This window comes from Centropristis striata, chromosome 21, assembly GCF_030273125.1.
Source record: "Centropristis striata isolate RG_2023a ecotype Rhode Island chromosome 21, C.striata_1.0, whole genome shotgun sequence".
Classification (NCBI taxonomy): domain Eukaryota; kingdom Metazoa; phylum Chordata; class Actinopteri; order Perciformes; family Serranidae; genus Centropristis; species Centropristis striata.
In genome coordinates, this window is record NC_081537.1 from 16,351,507 (window position 1) to 16,363,153 (window position 11,647).

Here is an 11,647-nt window from a genome sequence, read left to right on the forward strand (position 1 = left end):
ACAACTACATGCATTTGAGCATGAAATCTTAAAAGTGCAGTGTAAAAATGCACAAAATTACTTCTTGCAATTAATGTTGGTCTGCTGTTCTTGCACTGAAAAAAAATAAATCACAGTAAAGTGGTTATTTTTTATTTGCTTCAAACCTTTTGTATTCCTATTTATACTGTTATACATGTATTTGAGCATGAAATATGTTAAGTTACTGCACTGTAAACATATTTAAAATTGCAGTTTCATCATATCTGGTTAAGTGCACGGTCCTATATGTGGCCCTGTGGTAGTGTCGATGAAATATTGAGGCCCCCTCCAGCATTTAAGTTGCCCAACCCTGATGTATATTGTTGACCATGTTGTTGACACAGTCTGTGTTGTGACTGAGCATTAGTGAGGCGGAACTAACGCGAGTGACGTCGGAAGATTTTTGAGGTGGCGCCTGTCAAGCTGAGAAGCTAGGTCACTAGCAAAGAAACAGACAGTTGACTCCAAGTTACAGCTACAAACATCATATCCAGTAATACGACTGTCTCCGACCTTTTCTTCTGACTGTATATTTGACAGGACGGAGTGGAAATGGTCGCGGCTTCGTTTCGTTGTCTGTTTGTGGTCGCTCTGACCTGATCAACACTTGTGCTAACGTTAGCTTGTTAGCATCCTGGTTGTTTGTTTCTGCCAGGATCCTCACTGTTCATTCAGCTCATTTAAGGAGTACCTCACGCTTACAAGGTAAAGTAAAGCTTCATTGAATTAATCTTTGTGGATAACTGTAACAAAACGCCTTAAATAAGCTTGTAAACAGCCATTGTTTCGCACCAGTGTTGTGCTGATTTAAGGACCAGTGAAGCCTGGCGAGGGTTTATTTTGGTGTTCAGACAGGAATAACTTCAATCATGTCAAACCAAACAGTTTTTAGTCAAGTGGTGCTCAAACTGAGTGTAGCTCAGCTCATCCACAGCAGGGGGCGTGATGTTAAACCTCATGAAATAGATCGTCACCCTGTTAAAATAATCGCCCAACTCATTTTTTTCAAGATTTGCAGGAAACACAAAAAACTTCACCAAAACTGTAACACATGACATTTATTGATCATTTCACTCAAAAAGGATGGCTATTGGCATAGTTACAACACTGTGTGTAAATTATGTAACTTAAGAGAAATAAATGACTTAGGCAATTTTTTCATGTCATGCCTTTGTGACTCAAGCAAAATATGTTAACACTTTATTTTGAAGGTGTCTACATAAGAGTCACACAAGCCTGTCAGAAACATGACATGACAAGTATCATGAGCATTAATAATACTTCAAAGTGTCATTAATGTTCATGACCCATCCCATGTCATGTTTATGACACACTCATGTCACTCTTATGTAGACACCTTCAAAATAAAGTGTTACCATATCTTGGTTAAGTCACAACGGCATGTCACATATTATTTTGACTTAGGCATAATAAATCCTCTTAAGTCACACACTTGACATAGGCCATTATATCTTAAAGGGGTAAAATCACATGATCTGATCAACTGAGGATGTAGGCGATTTTACCATAGGTGGCCGGCGTCATGAGGAGATGATTTAGGCAAAAAAAAAAACAATTTTGACAAAAAATGACTTAGGCGATTATTTTAACAGTGTGACAAGATTTAAACTGGCAGGAAATATTTGAGGGGGCTCAATGTGCCTCTAGCACAGGTATTTGTTAGTTTATGGATGTAATAATTCAGTTCATGTTGACACCTGTCTGTGTACATATACATACTTTCAATGGTAGCATGTATCTAAGTACATGGACTCAAATTCATAGTACTTGTAGTTTATTTCAGTATTTACATTGTAATGCTACTCCACTGCATCTCAGAGATAATATTATCTTTCTACTGCACTAAATGAATCTGACAGCTGTAGTTTTTCTCTCTCAGGTTAGATGTTTCTTCATGTTAGCTGCAATTATAATGATCTTGCAACACTATACAGGGGGCTGTAAAAGTAGGTATACACTAGTAATGAAAAACAAAACATATTTTATTGATCATACAAACATATCAATAATAACATATTATTAATCCCTCAAATGTTCAAACTGTTTGCCCAAGACATTCATACATCCTAGGACCACTTTTATAATACTGGTAATACTGGAATAATCCTTGCAGCCTCCTGTATAAAGGACTTTTAAGCACAACTGTAAACATCTACGGCTGTGTAAACAGCATACACGTTAATGCAGCTGCAGTGTTAACATAACAATTATATTAAAATACCAACTGAACATTTTACTGCACAATGAATACTTTTACTTTAACATTTTGCTGATAATACTTGCTATAGTTAAAGTAGTGAGTGCAAAGTAAGGTTTGTGAATGCAGGACTTTTCCTTTTGGTGGAGTATCTTCTCTGTGTGGTATTCGTTGGCCACTTTAGAATCTTAATACTTCTTTCATCACTGCGTAATTTACTGTTTATAATTATGTATAGCCTGTTTATTTGCAAGGTTTTGTTTCCTTTTGTGTATTAGTGAGAAGTTCCCTGACTTTTTTTATTTGTTTATTTTTTGCATAGCTCTTGTTTTTTAAAGCCACTATTACAATTTTATTTCCTTTCTATTTAGTTTCTATAAATCACTGTTAGGGCCCAACGGATATGGGAAATTTGAGTCCAATGCTGATTTTAAAGAGGCAAAATTAACGGATAACTGATATGGCATTTTTAACTGGAATGAAAATAGACCTGTTGATTGTATGCCAAATTTGCACCAATATGACTCTGCGAAGGCTGATTCATAAAAAATAGAATATTAACATTATTATACAGTATAATACATTATGCAATGCAATACATTGGTAACTAGGAGAACTAGGAGAAGTAGTCCTGCACCTTACTGCCTTTAACTTTTCAGCCATCTCTAGTAGGGGATGAAAGAGACATAGAGGAAAAAACATTAATTTTTAAATCACCCAAACCTTGTTTTCTGCATTATATGTTTAATTATTAATAATCATTAAAAAAGTTTCCATAACATATGTGACATTGGTGTATATTGGACAACATATATGGCGATAAAATACATACTGATGTTTCTACGACAGGCAAATTTCGGCTGATAATCTCGTTTTAACGATATATTAGTCTTGCTCTTGTTACCATCCATATACAATGGTAATAACGGTATTATTTCTTTACCGACTCTGCTGTTTGGATAGCTGACACCTTCCTGTGTCTTTGCTCTCAGATGTTCCTGGTGGGGCTGACAGGAGGTATCGCCTCAGGGAAAAGTGCAGTGTCTTCGATGCTGCGGGAGCTCGGGTGCCCCATTATTGATGCTGATGTTGTGGCACGGAAAGGTAGGCGAATGTATTTCCCCTGCGAACTGTTGAGAATTACAACATGAAATTGTAAAAAAAAAAAAAAAAAAAAAAAACGCTCATTAAGCTTAAATGAACTCAGACGTGGGAATTGGAATTCATCTATAAGTCCCACATCCCTCACTAATAATGTATATTATGATTATTATTGTTATGATGATGATTATTGATGATTATTATTATTATAGTGAATTTGACATTACCAGGGTGGTCCTGTAGGAGGTTCATTAAGGCTTGGAGAGAGTGCATGAATCATGACGGCTGTCTCTGCTGACTGCAGGGACAATGTTGTTGTGAAGACATAAATGTCACAGACAGAAGTAGGTGAAAAGTGCACAGCTGCATGTAGGAGAAATATAAGGCATTAGGCTAAAGATTTTATTACACTCAGGTGGTTGATGAGGCTGGTAAAAAAAGATTTGAATATTTTCTCATCCACCTTTTTCCCTCACATGTATCTTTTGCTGTTTTGCCATTTTCTAACATACCATCACTTCGTTATTTACCACAAAGCAATTGTAATTTGACACATTTTTTTGTTTGTTAAATCAATGACACTGAACATTACTGCCCTTTTTTTGGTATCAGTTGTGGAGCCACATACTCCTGCCTATTCCCGCATCGTCTACCACTTCGGGCCAGAGATCCTGCTGGAGAACGGCGAGATCGACAGGCAGAAGCTGGGTCAGCTCATCTTCGCCAACGAGGAAAAGAGGAAGCTGCTGAACTCCATCACCCACCCAGAGATCCATAAAGCGATGCTCAAAGAGATTCTGTTCTACTTTCTCAGAGGTGAGGGAGGAACACAGTTTGGCTCAGTTATCGGTTTAAAGTAAGAAATCTATTGAAAGTGAGCCAAGGCCGTTTTGTAGTGCAGCGCTTGGCATGAGGGTTTTAGGCTATTTCTCACAAAGCTGTATGAATTGCTCTCTGTGAGCCAAGTAGTGAGATATCCCAGCATTTTACAAGGTACAAGGTGAAGGTAGATAAAGTAAAAGTAGTAAAAAGTTTCCGTATTCAGATCATTCAAAGCAAAACTCACTGAATTTATTCTTTAGCAAGTCAAGATATCTCAGCAGCCTTAGAATAAAATTGCCATGCACCACCTATTTGTTTTTAAAATAAATTTTCTTAATTGTGTCACCATCCTTTTTCACATTGTTGGAGCATAAATGTGTTGACATTAATTAATTCTGTTTCCCATTCCTCTTCCATCTCCCAAGGGTTCCGCTACGTGGTGCTGGATGTGCCACTCCTATTTGAAACCAGGCGTCTCACTCAGTTTCTAAACCACACTGTAGTAGTTTATTGGTAAGACCACAGCTCACTTTCCCCTATTTTTCCCATCACTTTACTTTTTGACTGTTTGTTTACAGGTTTCATATTTTAAATTGTTATATATCTGAAAGTTTGTTTTTGACAATAAGTGGCCATTAAGCCCAGTTTTGTGGGTTATTGGTTACCTCTCTCCAGCTGTCTGTGTGCCCTATTAGCATGACTCACCGCCTCTGGATTTTTTAACAAGGCGCCCTGGCTGCTCCAAAAATAACCCCCATTGTCTGTTCCTTTTCAGTGACCCTGCCACTCAGCTTTTGCGCCTGATGCAGAGGGACGGGCTAACCCAGGAGCAGGCCGAGCAGCGCGTGGCTGCACAGATGCCGCTCAACGAGAAGCGTGGCTTGGCCAATCATGTTATTGAGAACTCGGGCAGCCGGGAGGATACCCACCGGCAGGTCCTGCGGTTGCACACGAAGCTGGAGGACTCCATGGACTTCCTCTTAGTGAGGGTCATCGCTATTGCCGCCACTACCGGTCTGGGTGGGATACTGCTGTATGCAGCCAAGATACTTTTGTCCTAACAGATGAGAGTTGCGGTCAGAGATGAGGGTGTGAAAAGAGGCAGGAGAAGGCGCGTCAGGAGGTCCTGATGCAATTTACTGTGAGATTAGTTTCACAGCACCCACCACTACAGTTCAGTGGTGTGACGTGCTCTGTTTGCAGTTAACACTGACTTACATTATTGACACAACATGCACTGACAAATGTGGTTTAGTGTGAAGGGTGTGAATGTGCAATTTCAGTTGGTTTTACCGAGAGACATTAAAAACATGAAGGTGATACCTTAGAGGCTCAGCTGCTGTTCAGGCTTCCTGATGCTTCTAACAGGGACCACAGTTAGGGGCGTAAAAACAGGTTTTATTTTGGTGCAGCAGTCAACACATAACCAACAACTGTAGAAACTAAGAGATTTTATTTTGTTGCACCTTTTATACCTTGTGAAGATTTCCAAATTGAACATTTTGGGTGATATGATAGATTGTGGGTAAAAAAATGTATCCGCTGTAGATTATAACTATAGATTTCCATTTATTTGCAGTTTGCAACCTTCATTTTTAGCACAAAATGATAGTAATACGGTTTCAAATCGGATGGAATAGACATCATAGAAAAATGAAAATGCCCAGAGTATGTTATGATTGTATGTTATTGACCGGTTTAATGAAGATATTGACAGAATGTATTTGACAATCCGTTTGTAATGGGAACAGAGTGAATTTAAATGAATTAACAGACTTTATATATATCACTGTATTTTCTTACACTTGAAGCTGCCCTCTGTACATACTAAGTCTGGTTTTGTTTTTCTGTGCACATTCACTTGTAACTAATACACAACATTTTGTAACATTAGTTGCTTAACTCAAATATAAAGGATCCAGCACTACTGTTTTAAAAATAACAACAGATGGTGTCAGTGTATTCTTTTGTTTAAATTATAGTTTAAGTGCTAGATGCCCTTAATTCTAAATAGTATTAAATATTCACTGTGCAGAAAGATGATTCTGCATTTTGACACTAGCAGGCTGTTTTGAAATGTATCTGAGAAAGTTTTTCTGTGGCAACTTGAATTCTGAATTTAATACATATACAAGTGGGATTATGCGATATTTTAACAAAAATGCTTTATGAGGTAATTTAACTTTTTAGGGTAAAAAATCATATCAGACTTGAAATAATTTTCAAAGCATTAAATTTAAGATGTTTTTAAAAAACATGTTTGGAGGGGATCTTTAAGCGACCTTGGTTTACCTAATTAAGATATTAGTGAAAAGTCAATGAAGAAATTCAATTAAAGGTGGTAATCCAGTCATTTAGCACTGAGGGACCTATAAGAGACAGATTTAAACAGGAATGGTCCAAACAGTGTAATGACTTTTAGTTACTATTATGGGTAAAACACTGTATCCTACATTTCCCATAATGCAACTCAGCAGTGCAGCATTTGTTAGACCTTCCCTTCCTGACAAATGCCCACATCTTTTTAACCCCACCCCTCCAGTTTGTTAACGCTGGCTTTCTGTTTAAAATTTTAAATCTCATGCCAAATCCAGGGTAACCCTGATGACATCACTATGACATTATCAGGTGTTTTCAAAGCTCCCCTCAGAGCCCGAGAAGATGTTATAGAGCTGTCTTCACAGGCTTACTATAATCAGGACTTTTGGGATGTAAACGTATAATGTAAAATTAGGAAAGTGTGCCTATTAGGGCTGCAACTAACATTTTTTATTTTTTTTATTTCACATTTATATGATAGAGTAGACTGAGAGGGGAAAAGAGAGGGCTGGCATTGAACCCGAGACTTTGCAGTAATGTGACATGCTTTAGCCACTCGGCTACCATCTTGCTCTAATCCAATATTATTTTATTGATTAATCTACTGTCTTTTTTTCCTAGAAAGTAGCAAAAGGTATTCAAATTTACCACAGCCTAAGGAGACATCTTCAAATGTTTTATGTCTGACCAACAGTTCAAAACCCAAAATTTTTCTATTTACAATCATCTATGATAAAAGAAAGGATCAAAGTGGCATTTTTTCAAAAAAATTATCTCAAAATAATTTATTTAAATATTAAAATAGTTCATATTGACAGTTGATCAACAAAGTGATGAATCAACCAATTGCAGCTCTAGTCCCCTGTGGTAACTGTTATAAATTACATTGACAAATGTATCAACCACCAGTCAAATGTAAAGACACTGATGTAATTAGACCGTACAGGAAAATGTGTTAGTGACAGTTCTTCATGAGAAGAAAATAATGAACTTGTGTCAACGTTCAGTTGTGATGTCCTTGCTCTCGTCCACATTAGAGCTTAGGCATGAGAATTCAGGCCCACAGGCGGGCGTGGTGACATCATCCTGGCACTGTGGAGCCACGAGCCTGCGTGGCTCACTTGGCTCCATCTGAAGCCCCTACTGGTCTGCTATTTGTTTTTATCAAGCCACAGCAGAATTAATGCAAAGTGACTTGGGCTGCGGTGGGCGGGTGGGGGCAGTGAACCACGGTTGCATGGCTGCACATACATATGTAATCCACAAAATCACAAACACAATGCAATCGTTTGCACACATGTGAATAGTACATACAATTGCACTCCAATAATCCAGGGTTGTCCATCTTTAGAGCCATGATGAAGCAGATATTCTATTCTTAGGATGCCTTTTTTTTAATCCAAAGGGTAACATGCTTTACTGGGCAGCAAGCTGTTCAGCAGAGATTTCCAAGTGTGCCTTTTTTCAGTCTCTTTCTCAGACACAGACAGAGGCCAGATGCAGAGCGTGGAAGCAAGACTATATCTGTACCAGCAAGTGTGAATGCTCCAGGCAGAGAAGGGTGGCGAAGTCTCAGTCTGAATATAAATTGGGTTTAATTCTGAAGGTGTCAAGCTATAAGGTGAAAGTCTGAAGTTGCCTTGTTACACTTTAAAAAAGTGCATGGATACAGACACAACCCCGGCGCTTTATTGTGTGTGGTGGGTCCTCTCCGGGAGCAGAGCAAATAATTTCCTGACGGCGGGAGGTAAAGACTTCTATAATCTCAGCATCATGTTCAGAGAGTTGGCCTACGGCACCGCAGTGTGTCCACATTTTGGAATCTCCTATCTGAGTGGTTTTTCATCATTTCCTCCGCCTTCTGCCGTCAGGGAAGGTAAAACAGCTCGAGCAAAGCGCAAACAAAATAAATAGCATTGCACCAAACTCAACTGTGGATAAATGAGAGGTCTTAAAAATGTTTTAATAACTGCTGCATTAGTTGGTGTTGTTTTGAATCCGAATTGTTTGCTCAAGGGTTTTTTGTTTTTTTCCACTACAACAGAAAGACGTGCCGCCCTAGAGGGTTATAGGCTCTCAGTATTCATCAGGGGTTGTTAAAAGCAATTCAGTTGTGCCATTTAGGGAATTATCATTTAATTTAAGACATTCTTTAATACAGAAACATTTTAGGATTAATTTATGTATATGAGTGTGTCGAAGACGTATGTAAATGTTAAAGCCCTTAACTTTTTATTTACTCTGTTTCACTTATTAAAGCTTCTCTCAGGACTGTTTGGTAGCAGCTGCTAGGATGGGACAACTTTATGATTCCTATTGGTACATTAACTTTGCCTTGGGAGTGGGAATATAGGGCCTTTTAATGGAATTGTAAGAGCTATAAACCAAAAATATACCAAATGATTTCTTTACTTCACGCAGTCTACATAATTTCCTGTGGGCCCTTTTTACACGAGATATCTTGACGTGTCACAGTAGGCAAAGCACAGGTGTAAATAATAAAGTTAATGATGTCTGAATTCCCTTTAGCTACTCCATATGGGTGTCCTTATATAAGAGTGTCAGTGGAGGAAGTTCTCAGATTTTTACTTAAAGGTGCTGTACATGAAAGCCAGATTCTGGGCTGGGATTGATTCCGCACTGAGAGCAAACGAAATGATGTATTATTGTAGGCCAACCCGTAAGTAGCATCGTCATGGGGTCTATTGAGAATTAGCCTATGGGAGTTTTGTATTTGATTTTGGATCATTGCAGAAAATAAGCTCTGTGGAATGTGTTTTTGGTGCTTACATGTTTTTTTCTTCAGCAAGATAATGTTCACAAATTAACACCACTTTTATTATGTTTGAAGCGTTAATGCAGCTGACCAAAGAAAAAAGCTAACGTTATGCTATAGTAAACTACTCCATGGTCGTATGACTTATCACTACTGTTATGCATCAGATGCTCTCCAACAGGCTAACCAACGGTTTTGACAAGCTAGCGGAAATGTAGCCTAATAAATTGCTTAATAACATAATTTACAATCTAGAGTTTGCTAAAGCACTGAAAAACACGACTAGAGGCTGTAAGGCGGACTGTCCATGTCCAGCATCATGGCGTTCAATGTCCCCAACAACCACTGTAGTGTCATTTAGCCACTTTTAAGGACACGTAAAAACTTCAAAATTCACAAGAGGACATTTTTTATGTTGTACAACCAAACGCCAACATCTCTTAAGCTTGTGTTCACCACAGCCCTTGTTTCAAGCATCTAACCAAAAACCCATTCAACATCCTCATTGAGTTGGAGACGATAGACCCCATGATGCTAATTTATGGTTTAAGAACTCATTCCTGGGGCGCCCTATTTCTCACACCTCTAATGTCATGGAAATTATTCTGCTAGTACTGCCAATAACGCCCCCTTGTCAGGCTTATTTGGGGTTTTGCGTTCATACAGCAGTTAAACTAATTATTATAAGCATTCATGCTGATCAGCATCAGGGAAGGGGTTAAGAAACAGGGAGCTTGAATGGTGGTAAAAGCAACAGGTCTAACTATTGCGCTAATAGTTACAATACATAACCATAGGCTGAAATGCTAACAAAATGTCTTTTTTAAGCTAAAACTGAGATTTAAGCATCTCAAATGATTATTTTAGCACTGTGTCTACCAGAGAGGAGAATTTGACTTGCTAATGTTAGCTATGTGTTAGCAAGCTAAGGCACTTAATACCGCAGAGCTTTTCTGAATGATCCACATTCTAGAGTCAAAGGCTTTAGTTACAGAAATTTAGCAAGCCTGAAACTGACTTTGGATATATGACTTATGACTATATGACTTGTGACAAATGCACTGCATACATAAGTTGAGGTTAATATTCTGAGGTTCAGGCTCGCAGTTTTCCCCATTGTGTGGAAAGTCTACGTCTGTATCAACTTTTGTCCTCTTAAAAGTCCAGTTTTTCAGTTTCATCAGATTTTAAGAAACTAGTTATGGTTCTTTACCCTGTTGGTAGTGCATTTTACCATGCAGAAGCTGTTAAAAAAATATTTTCCTTAATTCAATACAAAGTCAATGGAGAGCGATGGATAGTTTTCCTAGCAGTGGGGGTGTAGTGATGCTTACTGTATCCATGGCACTATGAAGCCTACATTTGAGTAGCCATGAACTTGTATTGGTGTGTTGTCCATGTTTTCATCCTGAATTGTTTAAATATTCCACAGTGTGTTTACAGTTCATGGAAGTTACTTCTGATATTTTGGCTGCCTAAAAATGTTCAGTGTTTGATTTTACTTAATTCTGGTAAATGCATTTTGTTTCAAGCCTGTTTTTTTTTCTTTGTATTTGCTATGCTAACAGTACCTGGACCCACCAGGCTGGTAACCTGTATTAACCATGACTCATCTCCAGCCTCTTGTCCAAAAATAATCACTTATAGCTGTAAGGGACAGCAAAAATGTCAAAGTTGAGACTTCAAAACAAAATCCAATTTGGTGATGTCAAAGAGGATACACCCACTTCGTTCATACAGTCTGTGGGTATTATGCATGTTGACTAGTAATTAGTAATATCTGTGCTTTTCCTACTATGAAAAGTCAAAATATGTGCTGTGGAAAAGATCTATCATGCAGAATATTTTGCAAGAAATGTACGAACAAACCAGATTGATGACAGCTTGTTGAAAGTGTGATACATCTCCTGCAAGCATGCATGAATTCATTTTAAATACTAACGATATTTCCTGTGTAACTGCAATGTTTGGGTGCATATAAACTTGTAGCTAAAACATGTTTGTTTCTTTTGCTCTGAACATAAGAGCTTAACTCCATTTTGCACAGAAAATAAAGATCATGCTGAGAAAATATCCACATAGAAAGAGGTATAGAAATCATCAGGATGTCAAACATCCACACCTTTCATGAATGGATCTGTCATTTATAAGTGAGAGCTTTTAAAAAAATTATTGCCAAGGTCTCATATTGTTTCGTGTTGGCACTTTCTTGACTGGAGAAAGTTGTTTTGACATTGTAATCACTCCATCCGTCTTCATGTAAATTCAAAGAACACACAGAGGGGGGTTTACCAAGGTCTTTCTTAGAAATATCAAGAATTCAAGCAACAGCAAGCGAGTGACAGAGGTAAAAGTGAGATTGTGTCAAAAAGAAAAAGAATTACTTATAA

At 38.0% G+C, this 11,647-nt stretch overlaps 1 protein-coding gene across 1 annotated transcript; it reads left to right on the forward strand.

Annotated features, from left to right (window-relative positions):
- The first annotated feature begins 379 nt into the window (after nt 1-379).
- Nucleotides 380-6,107, forward strand: dcakd (dephospho-CoA kinase domain containing). Its single transcript, XM_059324689.1, has 5 exons — nt 380-726; nt 3,232-3,343; nt 3,953-4,156; nt 4,588-4,675; nt 4,938-6,107. Exons 2-5 carry the CDS (start codon nt 3,232-3,234, stop codon nt 5,221-5,223), a joined length of 690 nt encoding a protein of 229 aa, XP_059180672.1. The 5' UTR covers nt 380-726; the 3' UTR covers nt 5,224-6,107.
- Nucleotides 6,108-11,647: the final 5,540 nt, after the last annotated feature.

What these genes read in the sequence shown, in the direction of transcription:
- dcakd (XM_059324689.1), top strand. Translation starts at nt 3,232, where the DNA reads ATGTTCCTGGTGGGGCTGACAGGAGGTATCGCCTCAGGGAAAAGTGCA. An exon ending in TGATGTTGTGGCACGGAAAG is followed by an intron (nt 3,344 to 3,952) that starts GTAGGCGAATGT and finishes TTTTGGTATCAG; the next exon opens with TTGTGGAGCCACATACTCCT. An exon ending in CACACTGTAGTAGTTTATTG is followed by an intron (nt 4,676 to 4,937) that starts GTAAGACCACAG and finishes GTTCCTTTTCAG; the next exon opens with TGACCCTGCCACTCAGCTTT.